This window comes from Delphinus delphis, chromosome 3 (genome assembly GCF_949987515.2).
Source record: "Delphinus delphis chromosome 3, mDelDel1.2, whole genome shotgun sequence".
Taxonomy (NCBI): Eukaryota; Metazoa; Chordata; class Mammalia; order Artiodactyla; family Delphinidae; genus Delphinus; species Delphinus delphis.
The window spans coordinates 1,912,341-1,931,012 of NC_082685.1; the positions used below are offsets into that span (position 1 = coordinate 1,912,341).

General features: G+C 62.8%; 2 protein-coding genes across 4 annotated transcripts; one reads left to right on the plus strand and one right to left on the minus strand.

Annotated features, from left to right (window-relative positions):
- Positions 1-2,400: 2,400 nt before the first annotated feature.
- FGF22 (fibroblast growth factor 22) lies at positions 2,401-5,343 on the plus strand. Its single transcript, XM_060006448.1, is given in 3 exon segments — positions 2,401-2,905; positions 4,966-5,072; positions 5,161-5,343. Coding segments are annotated over 3 exon segments (795 nt in total).
- A 1,213-nt stretch (positions 5,344-6,556) lies between these two features.
- Positions 6,557-16,333, minus strand: RNF126 (ring finger protein 126). 3 transcript variants are annotated; one of them, XM_060007230.1, is made up of 9 exons: positions 16,160-16,333; positions 9,781-9,839; positions 9,465-9,528; positions 9,218-9,381; positions 8,281-8,349; positions 8,137-8,206; positions 7,588-7,681; positions 7,346-7,461; positions 6,557-7,265 (listed from the first exon to the last, which is right to left on the minus strand). In XM_060007230.1, exons 1-9 carry the CDS (start codon positions 16,232-16,234, stop codon positions 7,119-7,121), a joined length of 858 nt encoding a protein of 285 aa, XP_059863213.1. In that variant the 5' UTR covers positions 16,235-16,333; the 3' UTR covers positions 6,557-7,118. The 3 variants fall into 3 exon arrangements, with proteins under 3 accessions (XP_059863213.1, XP_059863211.1, XP_059863216.1); XM_060007228.1 differs by having other exon boundaries at positions 6,558-7,265; positions 9,137-9,381; XM_060007233.1 differs by lacking the exons at positions 6,557-7,265; positions 16,160-16,333 and adding exons at positions 12,606-12,677; positions 14,091-14,403 and having other exon boundaries at positions 7,324-7,461; positions 9,137-9,310.
- Positions 16,334-18,672: the final 2,339 nt, after the last annotated feature.

The following is an 18,672-nucleotide window of genomic DNA, read 5'->3' on the forward strand; positions in this document are numbered from 1 at the left end:
AAGCCAACCATAGAATCACTATGTGACCCAGCAGTTCCACTCTTGGGTATATACATGAGAGAAATGGCGACTTATGTTCACACTTAAACTCGTACACGTCCGCAGTAGCATGATTCACGACAGCCAAAAGGCAGCAACAACCACGTGTCCAGCAATGGATGATGGGTAAACAGAATATGGTCCCTCCACACATGGGAGCATCACTCAGTCATGCGAAGGGGTGAAGCATTGACACTTGATACAATGTGGATGGAAGTTGAACACAATGCTCAGTGAGAGAAGCCAGACACAGAAGGACACAAAGGGTGTGAGTCCATTGATGGGAAACGTCCAGAACAGGCAAATCCACGGAGACAGAGAGTAGATTCGTGGTTGTCAGGGGCTGGGGAAGGGATGAGGGTAACTGCTGATGGGGACGGGGCTTCTCTTTGGGGTGATGGAATGTTCTGGAACTAGACAGAGGTAAGCATTGACAACTCTGTACTGAAAGCATTAATTGCACAATTTCCTGGGTGAACTGGGTGGCATGTGAATTATATTTCAGTGAAGCTGTTGCGAAAAGCACCTGGGGCGCAGCTCTCTCCTCAGGCGTGGGTCCCCTCCGGTCATACAGGGCCCTGGATCTTGTCCTCCTGGCAGGTGGGGTGGGGACAGTCTATGAAGGGAAGACCAAGCTTCTAGCTGGTGGGAGTGGAGGTGTTATTCCGAGTACCCAGTGAGGTTGTGGATTATCTCATTGCATCCTTCCAGCCTTCCCTCTCCTGGCCTATTTTCCACAGGAGGAGGCAAGGCTTGGGGAGGTGATGCCTGCAGGCCAGTCCCCTGGGTGCTGGCCTCAGGGCTCTGAGTGTGGGGAGACAGTCCGGGCTGGATCCCTATCTCAGTCCTGGGGTCCTGGGCTTGGATGTCTGCCACACCCCCTGCGTGGCCCTCCTGGGGCCAGGAAGAGGGATCGGGGAATCCCTGGAGCCACCAGGAAGGCATCCCAGCGACACCGTCTGGCTGGACCGATTGGCCCCCCAGCAGTCCATCAGGGCAGGGTTGTCACCTTGTCCTCACCCCGGTGTTACTTAAAGGTGCCACCTGTATCCATGGCTGTAGAATTGAGCCACCAGGAGCCAAAAGGCAGGGAGCCTGGGATGTGTCCTGTGTGGGGCCTTGGGGAAATCCCTGCCCCTCCTGGGCCTTGGCTCCCCCACCTGTCAATGATGTCGCTTGGCTCTGAGTCTGTGAAGGTTTACTGCACTCACCTCGCAGGGCCCAGGGCACTGGGTGGGTGTGTCTGTAACAGGGTGGCCCCATTCCTACCACCTTGGACATGCAGGGACGGATGCTGGGGACAGGGTGCTGGCCTTGGTCATCAACCCGGTCCCCATCAGCTGGCCTCGGACATGCCCAACTGTCCATCCTCCCATCGGCCACCTTGCTGCCCAACACCTGTGTGCACAGCATATGCTCCAACAGTTCCCCTGCCCCTCCACCCACACTTTCCCCCAGGCCCACCCCTCAGCAAAGCCGCATGCCCCCTGGACCTGGCTCTCAGGAAGCTCTAGTTGGAAGGGTAGACAAGCCCCCCGGGGCATTCCCTGTTCAGGGGCCTGGCTGGCAAGGACAGGCACTCGGGCCAGAACTTCCATCCCAACCTCTGACCCCTGGGCAGTTCCGTCTCTCCCTGTCTCTCTGTCTCTCACACATCTGTCTGTCTCTGTCTCTGTCTCAGCCATCTCTGCCTGTGCAGTCTCATAGACTCTGTCCCTCCATCTTAGTCTCTGTCTATCTCTGCCTCTCAGTCTCTTGTCTCTGTCTTTCTCTGTTTCTGGCTCTTTTTTTTTTTTACCCTTTTAAAAAAATGATGTGTAGTTAATTTACAATGTTGTGTTAGTTTCAGGCATACCGCAAAGTGATTCAGTTATACATATATACTATTCTGTTTTGGATTCTTTTCCATTATAGGTTATTACAAGGCCTGTGCTGTACACCTGGCTCTTTTTTTTTTTTTTTTTTTTTTGCGGTACACGGGCCTCTCACTGTTGTGGCCTCTCCCGCTGTGGAGCACAGGCTCCAGACGCGCAGGCTCCGCGGCCACGACTCACGGGCCCAGCCGCTCCGCGGCGTGTGGGATCCTCCCGGACCGGGGCACGAAGCCGTGTCCCCTGCATCGGCAGGCGGACTCTCAACTACTGCGCCACCAGGGAAGCCCACTGGCTCTGTCTTTATATCTCTCTGTCTCTGGCTCTGTCTCTCCCTCTCTTTGGCTCTGACTCCCGCCGTGTCTCTGTGGCCCGCCTCTCTCACACTCCCGCAGCCCCTGCAGGCCAATCTGGCTACTCACGGACAAGCACCGCCCTCCCCGCCCCGCAAGGCAAACAAACACGCGTGGAGGCCGGAGTGTTTTCCCGAATGGGCCCCGCCCTTGTACTGGCCCCACCCCCGTGGGGATTCATCCCGCCCCCTGCGGCTCTGGCCCCGCCCCCCAGGAGCCGCATTGGCCTGTCCCAGACTCTGCAGGGCGGTCAGGCCGCCCTGACCACGGCCCCGCCCCGCATCCTGGCCCACCCACTGTGGCTCTGGCCCCGCCCCCGAGGCGCCCTATTGGCCCCGTCGGGCACTCTGCCCCCCATCTCGCAATGGCAGAGCCGCGGACGCGCGCGGGGAGTCAAGACCAGGCGGCGGCGAGCGGGGCGCGGGGCCATACGCGGCCGCCTGTGGCTGGGCCTGGCGTGGCTACTGCTGGCACGGGCGCCCGGCGCCGCGGGGACCCCAAACAGTCCGCGGAGACCACGCAGCTACATGCATCTGGAGGGCGACGTGCGCTGACGGCGCCTCTTCTCTTCCACCCACTTCTTCCTGTGTGTGGACCCCAGCGGCCACGTGCAGGGCACCCGCTGGCGCGACAGCCCTGACAGTGAGTAGCCGGGGGCGCTGCGCGGGGGCAGGGGTACAGGGCAGATAGGCGGACAATAACAGCAAAGGCAGCAGTAGTAGCAGCAGTGAACTGGGCCCTCTCTCACTTGAGGGAGGGTCCGGAGGCTTCTCTGGCCGTGTGGCGTCAGCCAAGTCATTTCCTGACTGGGGCCTCAGTTTCCTCAACTGTAAAATGGGGTCCAACTCACTTGGAAGGAGGGTTGGACAGTTGGGGTGAAGGTCACAGGGGAAGCTCCCAGCTCTGGTCCTGGCTCAGCAGAAGGGTCTCTGTGAGATAATTGACGTTGGGGTCACAGGACCCATTTACAGAGGGGAAGCTGAGGCTCCCGGAAGGGCCCCCGTGGGCCCAGTACATAATGAGATGGGGGCAGAGCTGGGTTTGAACTCTGAACTCCCCACCCTGCAAAACAAAACTCAGGACCTGCCAGAGTTGGGGACCCCTCTATGTCTTCCTAGACACCCATTTGGCAGATGAGGAAACTGAGGCACAGAGAGGGCAAATGACCTGCCTGAGGTGGGAGGTGGGGGCATGGAGCTAGGGCTCCAAAGTGCCCAGAACCTCATCGAGTTGGAGTCATATCCCTGCTGCCCTGCCCAGCAAGCAGTAGGTGCTCAATAAGTGTTTGTGGAATGTATGAGGCAAGAGGAGATGAAGGGACAAAGAAGGAGGAGGAGGTTGGTGATAAGTGGGAGACCAGGGCGGTCGGTGACCCCAGGCTTGTCTCAGTCTCCCCACATTTTTGAGGCTGGGCAGGGGAGCGGGGGAGCTGAGCCATTGCCGGCCACTGCCTGAATCACCACCATTAGGGCAGATAATCACCCCTGCCCTTCCCACCTGCTTTCATCTGGGGCTCTCAAGGCCCTCATTAGGCTAACTGGACGAGGGCAAGGTCAGGGGGAGTGGCTGGGCCGGTTGCTCAGTGCTGGGCCTGGCCAGGAAGGGTGGCCTCGGGCTGGGGGTGAGGTCTGGCTCTGCTGGGTGACCTGGGACAGTCAGTGCTTCTCTCTGAGCCTCGGTTTCCCCATCTGGGCAGCGATAAGGGTGACAATGAGGAGGTGGGCTTGAGTTGAGCCTCATAAAGAAGGAGCTGGCCATGCACAAGAGGAGCTGAGTGCCTGACCCAGGAAATAGCAGGTGCAAATGTCCTGTGGGACATGAGCTGAGCTGCCCGTCACCTGAGGCATCCAAGTCCAGAGTGAACACCAGAGGGCAAGGCCTTGACTCCAGATTAGGCCCCAGTGCCTGGGTGTGGCTCAGAGAGTGTGGGCTGGGGCTTGTCCCCCAGCTCTGCTTCACTGGATAGGAAACATCAGCTCAGATGGGGCAGGGCTCGCCCAGGGTCATCCATCCACAGACAGGGCCCGAGAAACTGGCTCTGCCACTTCTCAGGCCTCAGTTTTCCCCTGTGGGCACGGTCCACACCTCCCTCCAGGGGCTGCTGTGTGGGCTTGGTGGGATACAATGCCTGGCATACAGTTGGCACTCAAGCAGTGTTAGCGGGTATCATGGATGCGAACACACTGTGCTTTAAACACCCTGTGTCCCACCCCCAGGCCGTTGCCTGGGCCATACCTCCTGTCTGGAATTGTCTCCCCCATAACCGGCCACGGCCGTGGCTAGCCGAGCTGTCAGGGTCGTTGCCGGGGGTCTACATCTGATAGCAGCAGCTCACCTGGCAGGCACTCACCTCCTCTGGCTTGGTTTTCTCATCCCTGACTAACGGGGCCCTCCCCTGGGCTCCCCGTTGCCCTCCAGAGAAAACCCTGAGCTCTCCCCAATGACTTCCCCCGACCCATCAGGGCCAGTCCTGCCTCAGGCCTTCCCCCTGGCCTGGTGTCCTTCCTCCCCCACCCTGTCACTCCCACGGCCACGGCCACTCCCACGGACCTGCGTGGTCCCTGGTGCATCCCCACGCCCAGCACAGGACCAGGAGCACGGTAGGTACTTGGGGAATGTTCCCCACACGAATGAATGAATGAAGAGCGGGGTGGGTGGGCAAGTGGGTGGTGGGCGGGCCCTGACCCAGCCCCTCCCCGCAGGCGTCTTCTTCGAGATGCGCTCCATCCGCGTGGGCGTCGTGGCGCTCAAGGCCGTGAACACCGGCTTTTATGTGGCCATGAACCGCCGCGGCCGCCACTCCGGGTCGGTGAGTGCAAGTGCGCGGGGCGGGCTGGGGTGCGTGGGGCGCGCCCGAGTGGGGGCGTGGCCAGGGGCGTGGCCAGGGCCGCTGTGAGCGGGTCTGCGCTAAGTTCCGGGAGCGCATCGAGGAGAAGGGCTACACCTACGAGTCCGTGCCCTGGCGCCACCGCGGCCGGCCCATGTTCCTGGCGTTGGACGGGCGGGGGGCCCCGGGGCGCGGGGTCCGCACGCAGCGACACCACCCGTCCACGCACTTCCTGCCCGTCCTGGTCTCCTGAGGCCCAGGATCCATGAGTGACGCCTGGACCGAGATTCCAGGAGGCGCGCGAGCCGGGCGGGCAGCTGAAGACCGTGGCCGGGGAAGGCCCGATCCGGGCGAGCCCGTGTCTGGTTACTCAGTGGTTTCACATGCGTTGAGCGCCTGCTGTGCTGGGCACTGGGGACACCGCCGGACCCCACAGACGCGGCCGGCCCTCAGGGAGCCCCTGAGTCTGAGGGGACACTGAGCTGAGCAGGGGCCATAGGAGTCCAGTCACAAGCTGGGGTCAGGGAGGCTTCGACAAAAGCACCTGCCAGGCGGGAGACGGGGACTCGGCCACGCGGGGGCCGGGTCTGGGAGGGCACTGCAGGCTGGGCACAGCCAAGCAAAGGCTCGGACCTGGGAACTCATTGGGGTGCCTGGGGCAGCGAGGAGGTGAGGGAGCCTGGGGAACACCGACCCGCCACAGACTGGCAGGGCCTGGTCCTGGGCCACCGAGCACGTGTCACCTCATGAGGCAGAGGGGACTTCGCAGGTGGGATTAAGTTAAGGCCCCTGAGATGGGGACGACCCTGGATTCCCTGAGGGGCCCAGCATCATCCCAGGGTCCTTATTAGAGGGAGGCTGGCTGGAGGGTCAGAGGCAGAGAGAGACGGGAGATGCTGCGCTGCTGGCTGTGAGGATGCAGGAGGGGCCGCGAGCCAGGGGTGCGGCGCCTCTAGAAGCTGGAAAAGGCGGAACCGATGCTGCCCTGGAGCCTCTGGAGGAACCAGCCCTGCCCACGCCTGCATTTAGCCCCTAAGATGCAAATTGTGACCCCAGGACTGATATGATAAGCGTGTTGTTTTAAGTCACCAAGTTTTGGTGAGTTGTCACAGCTGCCCTTGGAGACGCGAACACAGTGTCCTCAGAGCCCCTCAGATCCGGCAGGGTGTACAGGCTGGGGTGGGGATGGGGCGTGATCAGCCTCCTGGGGGTTGATCTTCCTCCGAGTTGCAGGGGTGGAGCCAAGAGGGTGCAGGGGAGGCTCCCACCCCTCCCAGCAGCCAGCTTCCACTTCAGAGACAGAAGACCAATATGGGGGGCACTTCCCAGGGCGCAGGCTGGACACTCACCGGCCGAGGCAGCCGTGTGACCCTGATGGGGGACAGCCTGTGGATGACACGCCAGCTGCGGGGGCTCGGCCGGCTCACCTCCCCGGCCCGGGGCTGCGCCCCCCGACGCACACAAGTAACACGCCAACCACCTGCTTTTCTTTCTAAGTAGATGTATTTTTAAATAGCTTTCAAGATACACATATTTTCTCCTTTAAAAAACGTCTGTCAGAGCAGTTTCGTCCTTGTTTTGCTGGTCATCCTGGTGGTCCCGGGGCCCCGAGCTTGGAGTGGGGCGCAACGGCCTGTCCACGCGGTTGGGACCCCAGCCGAGCGACTCCACCCTGTCTCTCCACAGATCATGCAGGGCCGCGAGTGAGCTCAAACGTCCATTTATTTCAAAGCAGTAATAATTTAAAATTATAAAAACCTTTCTGCCGTCGAACACGTAGAGGGTGAGGTCAGAGACAAACAGGAAGGGAGTCAGACGCCCCAGGCGGCATGTGCCTAGCCTGGCCCGCCCGGCCCTGGGGAGGCCGGGCTCCCTCAGCAGCCGGGAGGGGCGGGTCCTCCAAGCCTGTGCCGCGGGGGGGGCCCCCCGGCGGCACCGCAGTCCGTGGGCGCGAGGGGTGCGGGAGTCCGCGGCATCCGCAGTCCCGACCCGCAGCCCGGTGCTCGCCCTGGGGGTCGGCTGGGACGCTCAGGAGCTGCTGGCTGGGTTCTCGTTACCGGGCGAGCTGGAGGAGGACGACGAGGAGGAGGAGAAGCTCACGCCCGCCAGGCCCGGGGGGTCGGTGGCCGTGTTCTGTCCTGTGAGGCTCTTTCGGCAGACGGGGCAGCTGTCGTGCTTTGTGGGAACAGAGGGGAGAGGGGAGCTGTTCAGAGGTGGGCGGGGCGGGGAGGGTCCCGGGCCGGCCCGCCGCTCACCTGCTCCAGCCAGGGCACGATGCAGCCGTCGTGGAAGAGGTGGTTGCAGGGCAGCTGCCGCACGCGCTCGCCCAACCCGTAGTCGTCCTTGCACACGGGGCACTCCAGCCCGGAGCCTGTGGGAGCGGGCAGGCCATGGGGCTCTCAGGGGGGCTTCTCTGCAGCCCCCGCCAGAGGTGTCCCAGGGGATGGAGGGCACACTGGCCTCCGGACCACTGAGAAGGCTGGGCACAGGCACGTACCTACGTGCTCCTCGGTCACGGGGATGGTGGGGAGGGCCTGGATTTTCTCTTTGTCTGCGGGTGGGGGACCCGTGTTTTCAAACTGATTGAGGAGCTGAAACACAAGAGGCCAGAGTGCCGGGAGCTTGTTGGCGGGCGGGCAGGGCCCTCGCCCCACGGGGCTCTGAAATGCAAGTCTGGGTTACCTGCAAAAGCACCGAGGCCCCGTTTGTCCTGGCCCGACCCCCTCAGGGGTCAGAGGTCAGCTGCCCCCAGGAGGCCCAGCCCCAGGCTTCTGCCCACTCTTCTCATCTAGTGAGCGTCACTTCACAGCCGGGGCCGGCAGGCACCTCCCACGGCCGAGGCACCTCCCCAAATCCTCGCACGGCTACAACCAGGGGACCAGGCGCCAGTGACAAAAATGCTCAGTGGAAGGCCCCAAGGTGGTCACGTCCCCACCTCACAAGTGCCACCAGGGACGCGGACGTGGGAGACGACACCCCGTCCTCCAGGGAGCACGGGCCTATAAAGTCGTCGTGCCCAGTGCCAGCCCCAGGGAGGCCCCTGTACCTGCGTGATGATCGCATCCAGGCCGTTGGCCCCCCAGGCGTAGTCCATTGGGTTTGAATGCAGGACGCCCCTGGGCAAAGAAGTCTGGGGTTCAAGTGGCAGAGGGGCCGGACAGGGCACAGGGGGACCCCCCCACCTACTCACCAGGGGCCCAGGCCCAGGTTGGGGATGGTGGCCGGGGTGATGATGCCGTTGACCAGCTGCTGGATGATCCTGGAACAGAGCAGCCAGGCCCAAGGTTAGCGCCCTCCCAGGGAGGGGCCAGCGTCAAGGGGCTGGCTTTTCAACTGGTAATAATAAGAACCAAACACGAAAGGCGCCCAAAGGCAGTGTCTCCTTGAGGGCTGCATGGCACCTGTCAATGCACGACTGCATCCAACTCTCATTTTGCAACCTGGGGAAAGCACCGTGGGGGATCCCAGGGGCTTGAGGAACCGTGGGATCAGCCCGGCTGTTCGCGGCGGCCCTGAAACGTGCCGGCTGAGGTCACAGTGAGCCAAGGCTGTGTCCTGAGCTGGACAGGCCTCGGCCTACCTGCAGTCAAGTTCCATCTACAAAGACCCACGAAAGCTCAGCCCCGACTCCTGCAGGGCTGGGACGGGCCTACTAGGTCCTCCTGTCCTCATGACCCCGCACGCGGGAGGGGCAGGGACACCGGACACCGCATACCACTGCTCGCCTGCACCCGGGAGGGCTCGTCTGGGCGTGGACCAGCGCATCTCAGCAGATGAAGATGCCCATGGGGCGGAGGCCCCTCTGAGAAGGACGATTGGGGGCGGGGGCGGTGGGGGAGGGCAGGCAGGCAGTGGGCACACAGCTCCTCGGGCCAGCCGGACCCACCGGGGAACTGCCCTGCCCAGGGGACAGCCCCTGAGCCAGCACCCACACCTCCGTGCCCACAGAACCTCCTGGAAGGATAGCTGGCTGCTCTGCCTGAGCGGGGTGGGGCGGGCTCGAAGCCCCGAGCGTCCCGCCCGCGGCCGCCCCCGGGCCCCCTCACCCTTCCAGCGTGGGGACGCCTTCGTGCCGGCCGGTGGTCCGCCTCGCGGTGAGGCGGGCGCGGGGCTGCCGGGCGCCGTACCGGTGCCGGGAGTGCTGCTCTCTCTCCCGCCGGCTCTCGGGGTCCCTGCCGTCGTCGGCCTGTGCCCCGGGGGGGAAGGTGGGAATCTCGAAGCTGTCATCAAAGATGCCGAAAGCAAAGTGCCCGTAGCCCTGCGGCAGCGTGAACAGGGGCTGGTCCACGTTCTGCGGAGAGGAGGGCCGTGACCGCGTGGATGGGGGCGCGGAGGGGGCGGGGGCAGGGAGAGAGGCCACTGCTCACCGCTCACCTCGAACGGCTGCCGGCTCTGGTCCGTGGGGGCTGTGGAGGGGGCCGAGCCATTCTCTGCACTCCTGGGAGGACAGGCGCCGTCAGCAGTGGGACAAAAGCAGGACCCCCCCTACCCATGGGCCTCAGGCCGCCTTCCACAGCCCCTGCCCAGGGCCCGAGGCAGGAGGCTGAGGAACCTAAGGGCGGAGGTCCAGCCCAACCCCCACCCAGGTCCAGCCGCTGGCCCTCGTCACGGCCCCCCCCCCCCCCGTCCCCCCTACCAGGTTCGGCCAGCGCACCCTCGGGCCAGGGGTCTGTGCCGGGGGCAGCCTTACCTGGTCTCTTCTGGAAGCTCCTCGATAAAGCCAGACTCGCATCTTGGGCAGATGTAATCCTGCAGGAGGAGAGGGCAGCGAGCGTGATCTCTGGGCTGTGGTAGGGCCAGCATGGGCGTCATCTCAAGGCCCTGGGTGTGAACCCGCCAGGTCCGGCCGGGCCGCCCCGGGCAGGGCTGGCGCACAGACGCCCTTGCCCTTGGCTACGGCCTCCGATGCTCCCCTCGCAGGTGGCCTCCTCGACCTCCCATGTCCCCGAGTCCATCAGCCGGTGCTCCCCACAGTGACAGAAGTCACAGTTTCAGGGCCTCCAGGCAGCCGCATCCATCAACAAGCTAGTTGACGTGGGTTCAGCAAACTCTCCCAACTTGGGGGACACGAGAGTGTTCTGTGACACCCTCACCCACACTCGCACAAAAAGGAGGGCGGGGAGAGTGACTAGCGGGGCTCCAGGACTATCTGGGCCTCGGAGCAGATCTGCTCCCAGGAAGGTGGCCACCAAGGGCGGGAGGCACCACCCAGGCAGAGGGACCGGCCTGCGGAACATTCTGGCAGCCCCAGCATGCAGCCCATGACACCAGGCTGGAGCTCGACTCCATCCACACCGGCCACCTGCCCTCCCAGCCCTTGCTTTCCCCAGGCCGGACAGCCAGCGGGCAGAGACCATGATGTTCCAAGGCAGCGGAGAGGGGGACCTGCCCCAGGGACAGCAAGACGTCTGAGCACCAAAGCCGCCACTCTGGCCCAGAACCGGGCCCAGGCCACACGTGTCCCAAAGCCACGCAAACAGGGCGCTGAGCCGCGAGCGTGGCCTCCTTCCACCCGAGGCCAGCCGCGTACCCACGGGGAGAGGCGCGGTTCCTGGGGGCAGAGGGCACCGCTGGCCTTGCCACCCTCTGCAGGGAGCGACGCCGGGGTGCAGCGGGCACGGCCCACCCTGCGGACGGCGGGACCATCACGGTGCATACCGTGTCCCCCCACGTGCCCCGCTCCAGAAAGCAAAGGAAGGTCGAGGATCAGAGGACGCTGTCTGAGCCACGGGGAGGGCGGCTGGAGCTGCACAGGTGATGGGGACTTGTATCCAGAATACCTACAGAACTCTCACAATTCAACAACGAAAAGACAAACACCCTGGTTAAAAAACGGCCAGACAGAATGGCAGTGTGATGAACTGGAAGATCGGGATTGACATACGTACACTAACATGTATAAAATGGATAACTGATAGGAACCTGCTGCATAAAAAAATAAAAATAAAATTCAAAACTTCAAAACAAACACAAAAACCGGACAGAGGATCAGAACAGACGTTTCTCCCAAGATAGACAAGTGGCAACAAGCCAAGAACAGACACACAACACAGGCAACAGGGAAACGCAACCCGAAACCAGCAGGACACACTTCACACCCGCCCCGGACGGCTGGACCCACAAAGCCAGCAGGGACCAGTGCGGGGAGGAGCTGGAGGAATCGGAGCCCCTACATGGCCGGTGGGGGCGTGAAACGGGGCAGCGTCCTCGGAAAACAGCCACAGTCACCCCACGACCCTGATTCCACAGCCAGGTGCCCACCAGAGGCAACGGAGACGCACGTCCACAGCAGCCAAAGGTGGACACAACCTAAGTGTCCACCAGCGGATGACGGACAAACACCACATGGTCCCTCCACACACGGGAGCATCACTCGGCCACGTAAAGGGGTGAAGCCTCGACACTCACTACCACGTGGATGGACCCTGACAACAGGATGCTCAGTGAGAGAAGCCAGACACAGAAGGACACACAGTGTGTGATCTATTGATGGGAAACGTCCAGAACAGGCCAATCCACAGACACAGAGAGTGGACTAGTGGTTGTCAGGGGCCGTGGTGACAGCTGATGGGCACAGGGCTTCTGTTTGGGGTGATGGAATGTTCTGGACTTGGACAGAGGTGACTGCTGGCTTCAGGACTCTGAGTGGACTGAACACACCAACGTGTATGCTTTAAGTGGGTGGTGTATCGCAATAATGCTGAGCCAGAAACAACAGGGATGGCAGTGCTCTGCCCTCCTGAGCAAGGGCGAGGGGCTCAGGGGAGGCTCCCCTACACAGTGAGTGGCCATGACAGTAGTCACTGGCGTGGGATTTCCAGGGCCGGCGGGGACATCACTCAGGGGCTCCTCCTAAGGCCCCCCAGCCAGCCTTCAACCTGTTGTTTATTTCAACGTTTCACAGGGTGCAAAACGTGGCCACAGGAGGCTTTGTGATGGGTGACCAGGGTTCTCACCCCCTCTGCCCAGCCCCCGGGGGGAGGGCAATGGACACAGGCAAACGTGGCTGCAGGTGAGTCTGTGGTGACCGAGGTTAGGAAGCTGGGAACCAGACGGCCCCTGAACACAAGCTCACAGGCAAGCTAGGACTCTGGCCTGCCCACACCACCAGGGTCTGATCTAGGTCAGCAGGCAGGTCCAGAACCTCACTGGAGCCTGGCAGAACCTCCGTGAGAAGCATCTCTCTCTCTCTCCTGGGGACCCTGCCTGCCCCAGGCCCGCACCCTGCCCCAGGGTGCGCCTGGAAGAGCCAGGGCGGGGCCGGCGCCACACCCTGCTGGAGATCGGGCACCCCCTCTTCCACTCTTGAGGCTCGCCACTGCTCCTGGGTGCCTGAGAGCCTGTCACCTCGCCATTCTCTGGAGTCCCTGTGTCTCCCTGAGCCCAAGTGCTCCCCACCTCACCTTGCAGCCCCAGAACAACCCAGCCCGGCCACGCCCACTCCCAGCTCCGCCCATCTCTGGGCCTCTGCCATCCCCTGTCCCCTGTGTCCCCTCGATCCGAGCAGATATCTACCTGGCTTGCTCCCTCTTGGAAGCTGGGTCTGCTCAAACATCACCTCCCGGCTGCAAGCCTCGGTCTCCCCATCTGCAAATGGAGGGTGGCCTCAACCCCAGGCTCTGGAATCCGGCAGCCGCAGCTGTCCTGCAGCTCAGTGCTGGCTGTGGTCAGGCCCTGCTCTGCGCCCTCCATCCTTGGAGAGCCCCACGCCCTGAGACTGAGTGGCCTGGCTGAGCAGTGCTCGCCCCGCACCCAGGGATTCAGGCAGGGCCCCGGGCTCTGCTCGCAGGCGGTGGGGAAGGCCCAGACCCTGATCTTCCAATGCTCTCCTCCAAGGGCGTGTCCCTGAGATTTTTATTACATCACTGTGTAATAAAAGCGGTGGAAACCCTGGGATGGAGTGCTCGCCCCCCACAGGGCAGGGCCTGTCTCCCTCGCAGAACCCTAGCTCGTGAGCACCTGTTCCTAGCCGAAGACTCCTCATCTTGAGGAGATGGCAGGCAAGAGGGCCATCCAGTCATCATCACCACGGCAACAGCCGCCGGACCGGCAGACGAGTGCTACAGTGCTATGTTTACTGAGCGTTTGCTCCCTGTGCTCGGCCAGCTGGGGCCCTCAGAGACAGGCCTCACCCTTCACGCGCCCTTTCACACCACGTGCAGACCCAGGGTCCCCGGCCAGGCGCGTGTGGTGAAGCCGGGGACGCTGAGGTGGGAGCTGGAGAGATGCTGGCCTCGGCGGGCCCAGGGCCCCCAGAAAGGGTTGGGGCGCAGAGCTGCGGGGGGTATGTGAGCTCAGGTCCAGATACAGACCTGACGAGACTCCCCACGCCCCTGCAGCCCCTCGTGCTCCCAGCCTGACCTCACCAGCCCACAGACCCCAGGGGCAACCCTCCTCAGATGTCACTGGGCCCACCCAGACCCCGTGGGCAAGTGCCCCTGCCCCGCAGCACTCTCTTCTGCGTCTTAGCAGCTGCCACACAAAGCGCATTCACGCCCCTCTGTCCTCCCCAGCGTCCGTGAGCCCCACGCATGCTGCTGAATGCCGGGGTGCAGCACCGTCCCGGGGCCTCGCATCACCTGGGGCCCGCTAAGTGCCGGCAAGCGCCCATCGACGTGACACATGGGCCCACCCTGCCGGGGGTGCGCCTCACTTCAGCCTCCAACGGCGCCGGGAGGCTTGGAGGTGCAGCCGGGGAGCCCCACAGTGTGGCACTGTCTGGCACCCCTCGTCCAGCCGCCCCTCCGGGGCTCAGCCCCCTGCTGCACCCCCAGACTCCCGCCCTGTGGGGCAGCCCTCATCTCTGGGCCCCTGGGTCTCAACTCCAGGCGCAGGGCTGAGCCTCCCTGGGCCTCGGCAGCAGCGGGGGAAATGGGCGCCCTCGGCAGCAGCACAGCACGCCGGGTGGGTGGGGGCCCAGCCTGCTCCCCAGCGGCTCTGTGTGGAGGACAAGGTGCGGGTGCACAAGGCTGGGGACACACACGGGCCTTCTCTCCTCACCCTGATGGCCCTCCGAGGCAGCTGCCAGGTCCTGTCCCCGTCCTCCGACCCTGCTCAGGGACACTTCTGAGAGGAAGACAGGGGTCATCCACAGGACAGCAGGCCTCAACAAGGCCACCCGTGGTGGTGGGCCAAACCCCAAACACCACCTGGTCCGCCCACCCGCGGGGCCCGCCCGCGGACGCCCCATGTCCACCTCGTCCCTGGTGCTCCCGTTTCCTGGGGGAATCGAGTCTGGGCCTGCGCACCTGCGCAGAGGCCTCCGGATCGGCCAGCCGGTCCGGTTCCTGCTCCCACACGCCCGCTCCAGGCAGGCACCAGCCCCTCCCCGGCTTCCCGGGCCCCCCCTGCCCACGCGTGCCCGTCAAGCACAGGGGTGCCCCCGCCAACCCGTCTGACAGGCGAGGAGACCGAGGCCCAGGGCGTCTGGGCTGCTGGGAGGAAGCCTGCAGGCAGAGGGCCGCGACAGCAGGTCAGGAGGAGCAGCTCAACACCAGCCAGCGTCTCACTGCACACCAACCTCGGGCCGGTTTCCCGTGAACAGAGGTCCGTGCTGGCGGGCGGCCGGGGCTGGGGGGCAGGGGTGGTGGTGGTGGCGGGGAGCGCAATTGCTGGTGGGGCACTTCCAACGTCACCACGTTAAGAGCCCACCTTCCTGCCCCCGAGAACACCAAGTGCGCCCCTTACTCATAAACAGACACCCACTCTACTGGGCCTCTTCCAATCCCGTCCCAAACTCCACGCCGGTCCCCTCCCTGCCATTATTTGCGCTTAACAGAATTTACCAAGTTCCCGATCAAATATTTGCCAATCGCTTGTTCAGCGTTGGCTCCCTATAAACTGGGAGGGCAAAGGTCATGGCTACCTTGTCACCACTGGATCCTGTGACTAGGAAAAACCTCGCTAGCCCAGTGACAGTCGGAAAAGATCAGGGTCCTTCGGGGCCAGGACCCGGGCCCCAGGCTGGCCCCAGGAGGGGAGGCCAAAACAGCTAGCAACACAGACTGCTCGGCCCCAGGCTTCCGATGGCTCTGGACAGGCCACTCTGGGGTAAGCCTGAGACCCAGGGCCTGTCCAGGGCTCACAACAGCTGCGAGGGGCTGCGTGCAGCTCCTCCAGGCTGGGGACTGTCCTGCGACCAGCCCCTTCCTGCCAGTCGAGGAAACCAGACCCATTGCTGGGGCGTGCAGGGAGCCGGAAGACGCAGAAGGAGGACTTCTTCCGGGACGCTGGAGTGGGGGAGTGGGGCAAGTCTCAGCTCCTCAAGTCTGCTCATGCACCCAGGGTTTCGATTTATGCACCCCCGCCAAGCCCCTTGCCTCTGGAAGCCACACCACCTCTACCCTTTCTCTCCTCCTGGGCCCAGGCACTCCTCTCCCCTCCAAACCCTGACTCTAGCTCAGTCTCCTCTGAAGCTGGGATTATGTCCACCAACTCCTCCTGCCTCCCCCACGAAAGCCCACAGCTGCAAAGGCAGGACTAAGAGCCTGGCTCTAAAATCAACCAGGTGACCAAGGAGAGCTGGTACTCTATCAATCGTTGCCACCTGCAGCTCCTTCCCCTGGTCAACCGCACCGCCCGCTTCTTGCTCCCCGGGAGCTAGCCGAGCGGCAAATGCCGGGAGCGGGGCCGCCGTGCCTTCAGTCTTCCACCCGTGCAGCGGGGGAGGGTCGGCCGGGAGCTGGGGCACTGATCCCATCCTGGACCTACCGACTCGGAACTTCCGGGCTGAGAGGTCTGGAAACCGAGCCTTTCACGAGCAGCCCTCCCGCGGCCTCCACCCGGGCGAGGGCGCAGGGCCCACCTGGGTGCAGGCCCCCACCCCCGGGAGGCAGAAGAACGCAGGATTGGGCCGCCGTCGGGCCCGGGAGAGCGGCGACTCCCTCCCACGAGGCGGCCGCGGCGCCGACCGCGCTCGGGGCCGGCCCCGTTCCCTCCCGGCCGCCGGCCCAGCTGCGCCACCAGGGCCGCCCGCTTCCGGGCCCTCCGCGGGGACCTCAGTTTCCCCGTCCGAGCCAGCTCGCCTCGGGCTGAGGCAAAGGCCCCCGCCCGCCTGGCCTGGGCCTCACCGGCAGGCGCGGCACGATCTCGACCGAGCAGCAGTGACAGAAGTACCGTCCGGGCTGCGGTGACGCCTCGGCCATGGCCACCGCCGCCTCCTCCGCGCCGCCCGCCCCCCGCGCGGCACTCGCCGCCCGCCGCCGGCCGTTTGCTGCTCCCTCGCCGGCCGACGCTCCCGCGCACGCTCACGCAAGGCACGCAGGGCACGCACGGCGTGAGACAGGGAAGGGCGGCGGAAGCGGAGCAGGCGGCGCACGCGGCGGGCGGTGGCCCGGGCGACGGTGGCTGCCGAGGGGCAAACTAGGAGCGGGCGCAGGGCCGGGGCGGGGCCAGGCTGTGGGGATGGCAGGGGGGCGGGTCCTGAGGGGGCGAGGCCGAGTACCCTTGGCAAACCTGGATCAGGGCCCGGGGTGGGGTTGGGGGCGGGGCCGAAGGCTGCGGGGAAGGCCGAAGGCGGGTCTTGGGCGGGTCCGAGCCCCTCCTCTTCTACAAATCTACAAAGGTCCCCGCTTCCCTCATTATTGCTCTTATTGCCAAGTCCCACCTTTCTCTTACCTTTCTGTCCTCACTGTACCTGGGACGCTCTTGAGCGCTCTCACCTCCGGGCCTTTGCACTGGCTGTGCCCCTACCCGGTGCACCGTTCCCAAGACACCTGCGTGGCTTCCTAACCCACACGTTTCAAGTCTTTGCTCAAATGTCCATCTATTGAGGCGCCCTCCGCAATAGCACTCATTTCCGCCTGATAAACTGTAGGGTCAGCGCCACAACAGAAGGGATTTTTGTATCTTGTTCCCAGCTGGACTCAGAACAGTGCCTGGCACACAGGCAATCCATAAACATTCGTTGAATGCATACAGACAGGAGACCCATTCCTGAATCAAGGAGAGCTGCCCTCCCATGTCTCAGTGTGGCACATGGGATAAGAGAGTCTGAGGCCTGCCAGGTATGGCCTTGTTTCCATGATGTCTTCGGGTGAGAAGAGGGCAGAAAACCTAAACCCCCCAAAAAATTAATCAGCAGGCCAGGGTCATTTCTGAGGTTAGTTCTAGGCCAATCATGCACTTATTTCTTTATCCACTCGACAAACTTTCATTGAGCTCCTGTAGTATGCCAGACCCTTTGCTGGGTGCAAGGACACAGCAGGGGCAATCACAGACTCAACAGGCAATAAAAGCGGTTTTCTGAAGTACTCCATGTCTAGAGGAGACAGAGCTGGTTGCAGATACCCTCCAGCCCCGTGAGGTTGAGCCGGAGGATGAGTCCCTAGAGTAGACTTGGTTCAGCCTGGGGAGACAGACAGGACTTCCCAGGGGAGAGGACATTGGAGCCAGGGCTTTGAAGAACGAATAGGAGTTGGTTGGAGTTGCGCTTCCTGCTGAAGGGAGCATTGGAGCACGAGTGTCAAGGAATTACAAATTGGAGCCTGTGTATAAACGATTTTGAATGTCAAGAGACTAGGAACAGGGACTTGTCTGCCAGCCACCATTTTGTACCCCTCAAGGCTCAGTGATTCCAAGCCATTCCTGCTCTGACCACCAGAGAGCGCCCCAACCCTGTTGCTGGGAAACCAGGCAACACCCACCCACCCCTGCCCCGCCCCCCAGGATGGGCCTTTTGCCTCAGGCCGTTAATGCCTAGCCCTGGGCTTTTTTCGCACCGAAGACATATATTCATTCATTCATCCTAAAGAAGTTTGTTTTTTTAGTGTGGGTTTTCTTGTTTGTTTGTTTGTTTGTTTGTTTTGCCGCGCAGCTTGTGGAGTCTTAACTCCCCAACCAGGGATTGAACCCTGGGCCCTCGGCAGTGAGAGCACATAGTCCTAACCACTAGACTGCCAGGGCATTCCCCATCCTGCAGAAGTTTATGAGGTACTGCCCAAGAGGCCTTGGAGTTAGCGGGCATGCGTTCAAATCCCACCAAGTCACACTGGCTCTGTGGTCCTGGGCAACTCGCTTAACCTCTCTGGGCAGGCGGCAGAAACTGCCTCTCAGGGTTGTGAGATTGGATTAGGCTTGGGGCACCTGTGGGTACCCAAAACACCTCCTCACTGGGCCCTGCTGCCTGCCCTGAGTTTATCTGCCCCTCTCCCACCCCTCCCCAGCCCAGTCTCATTGGCCCCCATGGGTAGGCCAATCTGTATCCCACCTCAGGGCATTTGCCTGGTCATGCCCTCTGCTGGGAGTGCCATTCCTACCTTCCCTTCTCTTTACCTGCTTCTCATGAGGCTGCCCCTACCCTATCCTGGGGGAGCCCACATCTCCTGCTGCACCCGGCTGCCCAGTGCCTTCTTCCCTCTCCCCCTGCCACGGCCACTCCTGGATCCAGGAGTTATCAGTGGTGTCTCCCAATATGTGAAGCCAATACCCTGCATATAGTAGGTGCTCAAAAGCACCTCAGCGCCAGGCCTGCACAGGGTGCTGGGGATACAGTGGGAACAAGAATATGGGGTTTTGTATATAATAAAACTAAGAGCTCAGGATGTGCCAGGCCTGAAGTTTAATCCTCACACAAGCACCATGA

What these genes read in the sequence shown, in the direction of transcription:
- RNF126 (XM_060007228.1), bottom strand. Translation starts at nt 16,234, where the DNA reads ATGGCCGAGGCGTCACCGCAGCCCGGACGGTACTTCTGTCACTGCTGC. An exon ending in AGAGCCGGCAGCCGTTCGAG is followed by an intron (nt 9,382 to 9,464) that starts GTGAGCGGTGAG and finishes TCCTCTCCGCAG; the next exon opens with AACGTGGACCAGCCCCTGTT. An exon ending in GGCGTCCCCACGCTGGAAGG is followed by an intron (nt 8,350 to 9,136) that starts GTGAGGGGGCCC and finishes GCTCTGTTCCAG; the next exon opens with GATCATCCAGCAGCTGGTCA.